Here is a 13,882-nt window from a genome sequence, read left to right as displayed (position 1 = left end):
GAACTACAAACCACTGCTCAGTGAAATAAAAGAGGACACAAACAAATGGAAGAACATACCATGCTCATGGATAGGAAGAATCAATATCATGAAAATGGCCATACTGCCCAAGATTATTTATAGATTCAATGCCATCCCCATCAAGCTACCAATGAGTTTCTTCACAGAATTGGAAAAAATTGCTTTAAAGTTCATATGGAACCAAAAAAGAGCCCGCATCTCTAAGACAATCCTAAGTCAAAAGAACAAAGCTGGAGGCATCACGCTACCTGAATTCAAACTATACTACAAGGCTACAGTAACCAAAACAGCATGGTACTGGTACCAAAACAGAGATATAGACCAATGGAACAGAACAGAGTCCTCAGAAATAATACCACACATCTACAGCCATCTGATCTTTGACAATCTCAGAAAAACAAGAAATGGGGAAAGGATTCCCTATTTAATAAATGGTGCTGGGAAAATTGGCTAGCCATAAGTAGAAAGCTGAAACTGGATCCTTTCCTTACTCCTTATACGAAAATTAATTCAAGATGGATCCGAGACTTAAATGTTAGACCTAATACCATAAAAACCCTAGAGGAAAACCTAGGTAGTACCATTCAGGACATAGGCATGGGCAAAGACTTCATGTCTAAAACACCAAAAGCAACGGCAGCAAAAGCCAAAATTGACAAATGGGATCTCATTAAACTAAAGAGCTTCTGCACAGCAAAAAAAAAAAAGAAAATTTTATTATCTTAGTTCTATACTATTAAGCTGCAAAAAATAAGAATATCCAGTGGTAAGTATTATTAGGTCTATAATAATAGTCTTAATAGTTTTTAGGACTATTTTCTATATGATTTACCATTAATTATCTTATTCTTACAGGGACACTAATTTTACTCATTCAACAAGTTTTTATTTAGTACTTATACATGACAGTTTTTTGTTTTGTTTTGCTTTTGTTTTTGTTTTTGGAGATGAAGTCTCGCTTTGTTGTTGCCCAGGCTGGAGTGCAATGGCACTGTCTCAGCTCACTGCAACCTCCGCCTTCTGGGTTCAAATGATTCTCTTGCCTCAGCCTTCCAAGTAACTGGGACTGGGAGCTACATGCCACCATGCCCGGCTAGTTTTTGTATTTTTATTAGAGACGGAGTTTCATCATGTTGACCAGGCTGGTCTCAAACTCCTGACCTCAGGTGATCTACCCGCCTTGGCCTCACAAAGTGCTGGGATTACAGGCGTGAGCCACTGTGCCCAGAATATAGGACAATTTTTTTTTTTTTTTTTTTTTTTTGTCAATCAGAGGTTTTAACTTTAGTTTCAAATGGTTAAACAGCTTATGTTTTTTATTTTCAGAACAAAAGAAATTACATGTCTGCCTTTTTGGTAGGTTGCAAGCACAGAGGGAGAAGAGAAATTTTGAGTTGAATTTTCTTACTGTCACATAAACCAGTTAAGAATTTTTATTTACAGGCTTCATACTGCTTTTTCTCTACTGCACAGATTTGTCAATGCTTTGTTGTGGGACACAACTGTATTTTGAAAGGGCTACAGGTTTTCTGAGACACAGATACTCTTAGCTTTTTGGGTAGCCATCCAGGCATGGGCATAAGTATCCTAGGAACTGGTCATCTCCATATACTCCAGTGTGTTTTACTAATATTGTAATTATGAAAAAGCTTGGGAAGCACTTCTCTGGCCCATAAGTTAAAGAATGGGATTCTTTCTACAAATTGCATATTGTGTGTGTTAGATAATAAAGCCTATTCTCTTTCATAAATGAGTTTCTTAAAAGAATTGTCTCCAGTAATTCTCAAACATCTGACCATAATCATCTGGAAGGCTTGTTAAAATACAGATTGCTAGGCCCACTAACAGTTTCTGATTCATTAAGTCTAGGGTGACACCCAGAATTTACATTTCTAACGTGTTCCCAGGTGTTGCCGTTGATGCTATTTTGAGAACTGCAATTTGAGAACCATTCATTTACACACAACTTTTTCTACTTTTCACTTCCCTTGGTTTTTTGGTTTCTTCAACCTGATTTTAATTTTCATCATTCTATCCAATTGTTCTTCCTGACATCTTTTCTAATCTTCATGGTTGCCAAATCCAATGCATATTTTTAACCTCCTCATCTTATTTGATATGTAAAAATCCTTCAGGATAGTTTATTTCTTCTTTGTTTTAGGCAACTCTATTTGATTTGGAGACCTCCCTCAGTCTCCCTCCTTCCTTTTTTTCTCTGCATGCTGTTTTTGAATCTTCTCTCTCTCCCCCCCTTTTTTTTTTCTCAAATCAAACCCTAAATGTCAGAATTCAGTTTGGGTTCTCTTCATACCTTATTTTACCCTCTATCCCTAAATGATCTCACTTACTCCTGTCTATATGTTAATAATTGCCAATTTATGTCTCCAGATCAAAACTTTAAGTTTTTTGTTTGTTTGTTTTGTTTTTTGACAGTCTTGCTCTGTCTCTAGGCTGGAGTGCAGTGGTGTGATCTCAGCTCACTGCAACCTTCGCCTCCAGGTTTCAAGCAATCCTCCTGCCTCAGCCTCCTGAGTAGCTTGGACTACAGGTGTGCACCACCGCACCCAGCTAATTTTTTGTATTTTTAGTAGAGATGGAGCTTCACCACGTTGGCCAGGATGATCTCCATCTCTTGACCTCATGATCCATCCACCTCAGCCTCCCAAAGTGCTGCGATTACAGGCATGAGCCACCATGTCCGGCCAAAACTTTAAGTTTTATTACACCCTCGCCAGTTTCCTTCTTGTATGTGCACTAGGTTCAAATAATATATCAAAATTCAACCACCATATTTAACAAATTCTAAGACGAACATTTTTATATCCTGAAAGTTATGAATCCTATAGTCAATGGTGTCATATGTTTTATGAAATAGATTCCCTCTTACCCTTCCCTAACAAGAAGTGCTCTTCCTCCAATCTTCTCCATCTCATAAATTTTTTCTTCCATTCAGTTATTAATGCCAGAAACTGGGGAGTTAACCTTGACTCTTTAGTCTTTCTTAACACTCAAAAACATCTCAGTCCCTTTTTTCTTACCATGTCTATTGCTATTATCTTTATTCAAGCCATAACTACCTTTTCCAAGGGTTATTGTAAATGTCTTTTAACTTTTGGTGTCATACAGCCTAGTCTCTATGTAGTACTTATATTCATCATTTTAAAATGTTAATCAGATTATGTCACCATTACACTTAAAATCCCTCAATGGTTGAAATTTAAAATCTTTAATATGAAATAAAAGACTTATCTAAGTTGTTCTGTGCTGCCTTACCAGTTTCACTTAGTACCATATTCTTCTTCATTCTTTTTGGTTCAGAAACCATTGTGTTCCTTCAGTTCTTTTATAGCACCATATCACATCTTTCAGTTCTCATCTTAAACATTATTACTTTAGGGGTGTTTGCTGACCCCAAAGTCTAAATTAGATCTTATTGTACTCTTTCATAGTGTCTTGTATTTTCCTATATGATACTGATGATTTGTTCTGTTTCTCTATCCCTACTCTGTTGTAAGCATATTTCATTGTTTTACCCTTTACAGTAGAGCTCAGCACAATACATAGCAAATGGAAGGTGTTCAGTATGTATTTTTAGAAAATAAAATTATAAATAGAATTTTAAAAGATATATGTGAATATATAGACTAAAAAGATATTAAAGATAACAAATATTTTATATTTTGAAATACTGAGCAAATAAGATGCATATAAGTTTGGGAAATGGTGGATATACATTCTTAGTTGCCAGTTACATAAATTATCTGACAAAATTTTTTTAATTTACTTTTTATAAGAATGTGATTTCTGAAAAAATTTGAAAAATTATTTCAAAATATTAAGTGATTCATGATGTTTAAGTAAAGTTTATTTTTACTAATATTGAATGAATCTGTTTTATAATTTTCATACAAATTACTATTTTGTGGAAACAATTTTTTTAACCACCCAAATTTCTTAGGAGGTTTTAGCATGATGAAGAATATCATACTGCATTTCAGAAATGGCATTTAATTATTTGGCTTTTTAAAATACTGGTTATTGGCAAACCAATGTAAACTTTTTAAATGTCCCTTAATCTTTGGAGAACAAACTCATGTCTTTAGACCAACATGGGAGTAAAAAAAATAGCATGAATAACAGTCATAGCTGATAGTCTTTTTCAGCATATACATTTTTTTGTTTCTATTTCTGTTTATTATTATTTCTCTTTTCGCAGGACTTTTGTTCTGTAGGATCTGTCTAGAGATATAAACCTTATATTATACTTTCTATAAATTTTACTCATTTTAAATATTAGCTTTCTTTTGGCATAAATATATATATATAAATATATATATATATAAATATATATATATATTTATACAGACAAAGTTCTTGAGACCAGACAGGATCACACAGTTTAAAATGTTTATAATGTCTCTGTCTGTCCCTTTTTTCACCATCTCCTTTACTGCACTCTTTTGTCTGACTCTCACAGGAGACATGGATTACAACTGGTTGGATCATACGTCTTGGCATAGCAGTGAGGCATCCCCAATGTCTTTGGTGAGACATGTGGAGCCTTACTATTTAATTTTCGTTATCATTTCACTTTTCCTTTTTTATTTACACCTTTGCATGTTTCTTTTTTGTTTCTTTCTTTTTTTTTTTTTATCCCATACCTGTAGGGGACAGTCAAAAGGGAAAAAGAAAAACTAGTGAGCAGGCAGTTTTGTCGGACTCTAACACCAGGTCTGAAAGACAAAAGAAAATGATGTACTTTGGTGGCCACTCTTTGGAAGAGGATTTGGAATGGTCTGAACCTCAGATTAAGGACTCTGGGGTAGATACGTGTAGTAGCACAACCCTTAACGAGGAGCATAGCCATAGTGATAAGGTACTGAGATTGTGGAGCCTGCCTTTTAACCTGCTCATTCGGTCTTCGTTTGCTCTCTGTCACTCATTAAAACAGAACATAATAAAAGGACAGGGCATCTCAAGGGTCACTGTAGCATTTCTTAAGGTGCAGAAAAGAAAAACAAAACAAAACTAAACAAACAACAAACCAAAAAAATCTCTTGCTTACTTTGCTGTTTTTATTATTTGACGGCATACCAAAAAATAAATATATAAAAATAAATCTTAGGAACAAAGGAATGTTTTGTCTTTCGTTGCATGAGAGAACTTTGTAGTGTTATTAAAAACCACAAATAATAAATAATTTTTGGATTGGCTTGATTGCTTGCATATGTTTTCCTTGGGATGAAAATTAAATTATTAATAGTTTGAATCCCAGACAAAAGGGAGATAATTGGGACTGTTTGCACAGAAAAAGTTGTTTTTCTTTTTTCCCTTTCACTGTCATTTTGGTCTTTTGTTTTATTGTCATAGCATTTTAATGTAGTATTAATTAGTATTAGAGCCCTTGCCATCTGCTTTGATATTTATTATTTTTGCTTTTAGGATAGTGGGACTTTTGAAATCTTTTTACCATATAGATGCGATTGACTGGAACTTGCATTTTGCCTGCTAAATTTTGCATGAAGATATGCCTGTTACTTTTTGATAACTATGAAACTATGATTACACAAATCATTTACTTTCCTATTGAGCATATCATTCATAATAGAATAGTGTCATTATTTACAGAGGCCTTGGTTCAGCCCTGAGAAACAAAGAAACTACTAATGTTTTCAAGGTTATTTAACAATAGATATCATTGAATTATCTAGTAAAGGTAATTTACTAAATAGATCAGAAACCTGAAAGAATCATGAAAGAACCTCTGAGAAGTGAGAAATGTAATCTATTCCCACCTGTAAATGAAGCCTGTTTCTCTCCCATGCAGATTCAGTTGGAAATTTATTGGGGTTTATGTACAATTCATTATTTTAATCTAGAAACCTCTTCGAAAAAGCCCTCATCATAGGGTCAAATTTAATGTTTTAATATGATTTGATTTTTAATTATTACTGTAATACAGTCTTTCAAAATCTTCCAAATGTGTTTGAAGAGGAAATTTTCATTTTTAAATTAATTCACTTGCATAGAATTTCAGTGTATCTTTTCTACCTGTGAATTTTTATTTTTCAGCATGTAGATAATTAGTTGCACGCATTTTCAAAATTTCTCAGCTTTTGTAGAGCTATTCATTATTGTGTTAGAGAACTGTAAGAACTGGAAGTAACTGGAGTTTGAAAAAAACTTTGAGATTATACTGAGGTTATAAGCATAATATAGTACACCCTTATGAGCAGTGCTTTGAAATGAAAGCTGGTTTGTGTAATCATAACACTGGAATTCTGAAGTTTAGAGAGGTCATACAATCAGAGACCATTTGTCATAAATTGACAAAATCATTTATTTATTTTGTATTTATTTATTTTGTTTGTTGATGCAAAATGTCAGCACCCTGTAACCTGGCAACCATCTAAAGATGGAGATCGTTTAATTGGTCGCATTTTATTAAATAAGCGTCTAAAAGATGGAAGTGTACCTCGAGATTCAGGAGCAATGCTTGGCTTGAAGGTATGTAATAAAATGTATGATATTTTGGCTCTATACTCTTATAGGTTTACCCGGAAAGCAAATGATAACTTTCAACCTGTACCAATTTAGTAGTGTATTTTTCCATTTTCAATAATTTGTGAAGATTTGCACTCATTATCTAAAACATTTCATTTCCCCACTATTATTTAAGAAGTTGCCATAATTCCACAGTAATACTTGTGTATATATAAATTTGGAAGACATTAAAAGTAACCTCATTAGAATCTACCTGAATCTGAAATACAGTGGTCAAACTCATTTTAACTATACAGTTTATTCTTTAAGTCTAAATCTGTGTTTATATTTTATTAAAGTGATAGTTTTTTATAATTACTCAAAAGGAAAACTTGGGAAATGTAATATGTATATTACATATGTATATATATAATTTTGTATAAATGCTGTAAAATGTGTGTATGTGTGTGTATGTGCATATGTGCACTTAAGAGAGTACTGTTTGAATTCTAAAAACAAAAATAATTATGCTGGGAAATTAAATACAAATATTGATTTATGTTTTACTGTAAAATACCAGGAAATTATTTGGTAAATACATTAAATAGAGCTTTGTTTGGTTTTTGTGCATCTAGTATACCCAATTAAAACCTGAAATGAAAAAGGAATATGCTGGGTGTCATGGTTCATGCCTGTAATTACAGCACTTTGAAAGGCCCAGGTGGGAATATTGCTTTGGACCAGGAGAATATTGCTTTGGACCTACCTAGACAACATAGTGAAGTCCTGTCTCTACCAATTTTTTTTTTTTTGAGATGGAGTCTCGCTCTGTGGCCCAGGCTGGAGTGCAGTGTTGTGATCTCGGCTCACTGCAACCTCTGCATCCTGGATTCAAGTGATTCTCCTGCCTCAGCCTCCCGAGTAGCTGTGACTATAGGCACGTACCACCACTCCCAGCTATTTATTTATTTATTTTGTATTCTTAGTAGTGATGGGATTTCACTATGTTGGCCAGGATCATCTTGATCTCTTGACCTCGTGATCCACCCACCTTGCCCTCCCAACGTGCTGGGATTGAATCACTGCGCTCAGCCCAAAAAATTTTTAAATAGCTGGACATAGCAGCACATGCCTGGAGTCTTAGCTACTGAGAAGGCTGAGGCAGGAGGACTGCTTAAGCCCAGGAGTTTGAGGTTAGAGTGGGCTGTGATCACACCACTGCACTCCAGCCTGGGCAACAGCGTGAGACTCTGTCTCTCTCTAAATAAAGTAAATGTTTTAGAGCTAAGTCATTCCTATAAAAATTGTCCTGTAGAATATAAGAGATATTAGGAAACTTTGGATATAGGTGGAAATGGGCTATGTATTAGGTCTTTCTTGCATTGCTTTAAAGAAATACCTGAGACTGGATAATTTATAAAGAAAAGAGGTTTAATCAGCTCATAGTTTTGCAAGCTTTAAAGGAAGCATGGTGCCAACATCTGCTTGGCTTCTGGGGAGGCCTCAGGAAGCTTACAATTATGGTCAAAGGTGAAGGGAGAGTACACATGTCACATGGCAAAAGCAGGAGCATGAGAGAGTGGGAGTGGGAAGCAAGGTGCCACATAGGTTTAAATGACCAGATCTTGGAAGAACATTTATTGGGTGGCATCCATGTACTTGCACTCACCTGAGCATTTTATATCTGTTATCCTAGTTAACACTCACAATAGATGAGAAATAGGCTTAGAGAGGTGTTTAACTTCCCCGTGGTCACAAGATGGTGATGATGGTGGAATTTAAATTCAGATTTGACCCATTTCCAGGGACAGTGAGATGTGTCTATAGTCCCAGCTACTTGGAAGGCTAAGGCAGGAGGATTGCTTGAGCCTAGGGTTTCAAGTCCAGCCTGAGCAAAATAGTGAGACCCTTTGTCTTAAAAACAATTTTTTAATCCAGAGATGCCTATTATAGTGTTAGAATAAAGATTAGGAAGTCTTGGCTTCAATTCCAAATACAGGAGTTACTAGTTACATGAAACTGGACAAATAAACTTCTCTTAGCTTTAGATTTCTTATCTATTCAATGAGGATAATTGAATTGTTGTAATATGATTAAATAAACAAACATACAGACATTTAGTAAAGTGCCTGGCAAGCTTTAAGATATCAATAATCATTATAGCTAGTGTAATTAATTAATTATTATTAATGTTTGTTAAGCCAAGAAAGTTTTTAAATATTTACTTAAGGATATAAGTCAATAAGAGCTATACATTTAATTTTCAGATTCAAACATAGGACTAATTAGTTTATTAACTGAATTGCAGCTATGTGTAATTCACTGTAATTATGAAAAAAATGCATGGAATAAGATACACCCCATGATTTTTGAATTCAAATAACTTTCACTCTGTTTAGAAGAGAAAAACCAATTCATTTCAGTCAGTGAAGTTAGTTGCTATTATTTGCTTCACTTGCCATCAAATTGAGATATTTGACTGAATGGTAGTTGATTAGAATCAAAGCATTAATTTTGTAAGGTATACAAGTATACATATGACTCCACAGCATTATTCTTAACATTTTTATTCATTTTCTAAAAGTTATATTTTAATAGAAACATAAAAATGAAAAATTGAGATTCAGATGGTCTGAAGTTTACATTACTTCTAATGCGATTAAGTAAATTTTGTAATTTTTTTCAAGTAAGATCCATCATCATTATGCACATTATCAGTGTTTTTAAAAGATTACCAATGAAAGTTTGGTGGTGTATCCTAATTATAGTAAAAGAAACAAAAATTTTGTATTAAAGTATTTACATCTATAACTAGAAATGTTTGTGTAATTAATATGATACTGTAAAATATGTTTTTGGAAATGACAAAAGCAAGAATTTTAGAATAAGGGCAAAAATTACCAATTGTTATGTTCTTTCTAAGTTATGCAACATTTCAGCAAATAATGGGTATTAAATGGCAAAACAGTTGGAATATGTGAAAAAGACCTAGCTTTTAGGGCACGTACTAACCTAATAGAGACAATAAATTATTTAAGAAATCATTTTCTGTACATTAAATTAGCGTTTTAGATGTTGCAAATTGTTCTTGGTATTTTTTACCTGAATCTTCAACTATGCTCATTTTAACAATATTCCTGTGTTAATACTTTCCTCTTTTAAACAGGTTGTAGGAGGAAAGATGACTGAATCAGGCCGGCTTTGTGCATTTATTACTAAAGTAAAAAAAGGAAGTTTAGCTGATACTGTAGGACATCTTAGACCAGGTAGGGTTTTACCTTTGATTATTTACATTTAAACTGTCCAACTTTAGTAGTTATGAGTTATTTTCATTTATTTAGAAGTGATTTGACAATAACAAAGAGCTCATTTAACTTAGATATAAATCTCTATTCATTAATGGAAAGTCAAAACTATTATTTCTTGAGTCATAGTTGATCAAAATCATTTTTATGATGACTATATCTTATTTTTTTCTGATGGGTAATCTAATCTGTATATAATATTAACCTATTTTGTTTCCCATAAGACCTTTTTCTTTTGAGAAAATTCTAACGTAGTTTAGAACAAACTTTATGGACAAAGGCATATTTCCTACCATGTGTCACCCCTTATCTCTTCGGCAATGGATACTATTGGAGAAATCCTTGAGTACCTTAAAGAGGATTTGATAATATACTAATTATTAAGATTTTTACAAGAGTAGACAGTGGAAACCCTTTACAAAAAAACAAGGTGCTCAGTTGCACATATATTGAGAAACCTAGAGTATAAAGTCATAAAATCTTTAAAGAGGCAACTGATTTTGATTGTTGCTTAGAATTTGAATTTCTATTAAGAAATCACATAGAAATAATGTTATGTAATTTTTTCTTCTAATCATTGTCCTTTTCTGTGAAATACACTAATCACCATGGTCATCAAATTTTGTGTCACTGGAACTGTTCTGAGTATGTTTCATATTGTATAATAGTTATTTTATCCTATGGAGTTTATTGAAGTTTAAGATGCTGTTAAGTGTAATTTATTGGATCAAATTTTCTTTATGAGATTATTATTACTGACACACACTATAGGTGATGAAGTATTAGAATGGAATGGAAGGCTATTGCAAGGAGCCACATTTGAGGAAGTATACAACATCATTCTAGAATCCAAACCTGAACCACAAGTAGAGCTTGTAGTTTCAAGGCCTATTGGGTAAGTTGGTTTCAGTATTTTATATGTGTGTGAAGTTGAATACTGTTAAACTATTTGTAATGTGCCATTTAATAATTTCTGATTGCTTTATGGAAATAAATTATTTTGTAGACAGTAACTTTTTCTCTTTCCTTACCAAAAGCATCACACCAAAAATAATATCTCTTTATCTAATCATATAGATGGTAGAATATACAGTTACTTACAAAAGAAGAAATATTTACGTGTTTATTCATTTTATTGTAACACCTTAGACGGTGGTTATAGGATTTAGTAGGGGAAGGAGACTATAAATCATCTATAGTCTACACATTTTACATTTTTCAAAATAGAGATTTCAACATAGGAAAGAAAGGGCCAAAGGACATACTATTCCTAGATAAAGGTAATAGTTTATGGAAAAACATGACATCTTTTTTAACAAGGTGAACAAACAGACCCAAAATAAGCAAACATCAAAGTACTCTTTGGCTTTGTAATTTATACCTCTGTTTTGTAATGCCTATGCATTAAATGTAATGCCTATAGATTAAAATTGACAATTTCCAAACATTGGCAATAAATGTTAAAGAGGCAACTGAATTACATTATATGCCAAGGCAAAATATATACTTGTATCAGAGTAAAAGTAACAGAAAAATATTACTGTTAGTGAATTATTAAATGCAGATTTAGGGTAAGAGCATTCTAGAGTAAAGCCTACAGAAATCATTTGTTGTAGAATAGTAATGTCCAGTGTTAATTCATTTAGGAAATGATGGGCCTGTATTATTTTTATCTCTTTTTTAAAAATGCTGAAGAAAACGACTTAGGGTGGTAGCTTAGTTTTATTGAAATGTTCCTTTTAAAGTATTAAATCTGGTACTTGAAATTGTATTCATTTTTTATTTTGTCTTTTCATAGTTTTGTATTATGATAAAACTGCAGTGTTTAAGATTAGTGTATTGATCAAATATATTTCTTGGTATTAAAGGATCTTCAAGTCTTGTTTTTGTTTAATATTTTAAATAATTTATAGTCCTTTATGTAATTTACTGAATGAATGTAACCATTAATATTTAATCCTTGTGTCAAATCTCAAATAAAAATATACACTTATTTTTGGTGTAAATATAGTTCCATGGTAATTTGAGATTTCCCCATAAGAAACGTGTTTGTCTTTTCTCAGTGATGTTACTACATTTTAAAAGTTTCCGTTGGCTCATGCCTGTTATCCCAGCATTTTGGGAGGGCGAGGCGGGTGGATCCCTTGAAGTCAGCAGTTCAAAACCAACCTGGCCAACATGGTGAAACCTTGTCTCTGCTAAAAATACAAAAATTAGAGTGAGGCAGGAAAACTGCTTGAACCCAGAAAGTGGAGGTTGCTGTGAGCTGAGATGGCGCCACTGCACTCCAGCCTGGTGACAGAGTGAGACTCCATCTTTAAAAAATAAAAATAAATAAAATAAAATAAAATGAAAGTTTTAATCACAACATGAATATTTTACTTTTTATTTTGGTGATATTTTATTTGTACTTTAATGTTACTGATTTAGAACAGCAGGTAAAACCAAAGAGCAGAAGAGAATAAAAACCTATCTGTAAAACTTATCTTGTTTAATACAAATTTTTTATAATGGATAATTGTGCAGTGAGACACATAGAAAATAAAGTCTGTTTTTAAAAGTATGCTATGGATGCATATGAATTTTATTTCCTTTTAAATAGTTGAGGTTGGCCCAGAATACTTTTATGAACAATAAGTACTAAGGCTTGTTTCTTATTTATATAATACCACTATTATACACAGTTTTCTTCATTTTACACTGTCCTATTAATAGGTTGATAATGATAAAAAATATGAGTTGTATTAATTGTTGAAACAGTTTCTCTTTCTTTCTTTCTCTTTCTTTTTCTTTTTATCATTTCAGAGATATACCTAGAATACCTGATAGCACACATGCACAACTGGAGTCCAGTAAGTTTTATTTATTCTAGAAGAAAATGTTATTTATAATTGCATTCATCAGAGGTCAGATGAAGTATTTAGCTAGTAATGTGAAGTAAGAAATATGATACCATTACTCTCAAGTATGTAAGCATATAAAGATGGAAAATTTAGTATTATTTCATGTCACTGTGGGAAAAAATACAAAAATGTAGAATATTTTAAGTTTTTTTTAAACATATTGTCTTATTACAGATTTTTAGATAGCATGATTAAGGTATACTGCAATAAACTGCACATACTTAAAGTACACAATTAGGTAAGTTTTGACATACATATATACCTGTGAAACCATCATCCCAACAAAAAATCATGAACATAGTCACTGCTCCCAAAAATTCACCCCCAAAACTTCCCCTAGTTTTAAGATTTACTGTTTGTAACCTCATCCTCATTAAGTAGGGGAAGATGCTTAGAATAAACTAGTGAATAATTACATTTATTCTAATTTATGTTTTTGGAAAGTGGGATAACAGTTCTGATTTAACATCAGAGGAGTAGTGGAACAATAAATACATAAGTTTAAAGTCAAATTTATCTATAATTTTAAACATTATTTTTAGTGGTATTTCAGATGTTAAATTATTTTTTTTCAATGAAGTAAGTTTATTGATTGAGAGTACAGTAAGGGATACTGGGAGAGAGGAAAAAAAGGATTGCAGTTTGAAATATGTTGATCAGGATAGACCACACTGAGAAGGAAGGATTGAAGGAAACATTTGGAGTGGCTGCCTGGGGGGAAATCTTTCCAGGTACAGGATGTGTGGATGCAATGGCAAGAAAGCCTAAGGTGCATTTAAGGAAATTCAAGGAGGCCAGTGTAGCTGAATGGAATGAGCAAGAGGAAGAATGGTATGAATGAGGATAGAGGAATAATGGGCAAATTGCATAGGCCGTGTAACCCACTGTAAGGACATTGGCTTTTACTTTCAGGAAAATTGGGAGCTATCTAGGATGGTTTTGATACTTAGTATTAAATACTGGCTACTAGGTTGATACTTAGATACTTAGTGTTAAAATCTGGCTACTAGGCTGCAAATAGATTAATAGAGTCGAGGGTAAAAGCAAAGAGACTAGTGAGAAGGCTAATCTAGTGGTAAGACAGTGGTGACGTAAACCATGGTGGTAGCAATGAGGATGGTGAGAAGGGGTCAGATTCTCTATATACCACAATAATTGAGAATGCACTAT

At 33.0% G+C, this 13,882-nt stretch overlaps 1 protein-coding gene across 47 annotated transcripts in view; it reads left to right on the top strand.

The window, feature by feature from the left end:
- The window catches only part of LOC105476014 (regulating synaptic membrane exocytosis 2), a 763,868-nt gene that overhangs the window by 403,929 nt on the left and 346,057 nt on the right, over positions 1-13,882 (top strand). For 25 of the 47 annotated variants that reach the window (XM_024791006.2, XM_024791002.2, XM_024790993.2 and 22 more), the window contains 5 exons: positions 4,499-4,566; positions 6,409-6,528; positions 9,671-9,770; positions 10,581-10,704; positions 12,615-12,661. In XM_024791006.2, the coding sequence (XP_024646774.1) occupies positions 4,499-4,566; positions 6,409-6,528; positions 9,671-9,770; positions 10,581-10,704; positions 12,615-12,661 (459 nt within the window). Of the gene's footprint in view, positions 1-4,498; positions 4,567-4,688; positions 4,898-6,408; positions 6,529-9,670; positions 9,771-10,580; positions 10,705-12,614; positions 12,662-13,882 lie in introns of all 47 variants that reach the window. The other 22 variants (XM_024791003.2, XM_011731614.3, XM_024790996.2 and 19 more) reach the window with 1 other exon arrangement.

Source organism: Macaca nemestrina, chromosome 8 (genome assembly GCF_043159975.1).
Source record: "Macaca nemestrina isolate mMacNem1 chromosome 8, mMacNem.hap1, whole genome shotgun sequence".
NCBI classification, from domain to species: Eukaryota; Metazoa; Chordata; class Mammalia; order Primates; family Cercopithecidae; genus Macaca; species Macaca nemestrina.
The sequence above is the reverse complement of the archived record's forward strand: the minus strand, read 5'-3'. Positions and strand labels throughout refer to the sequence as shown.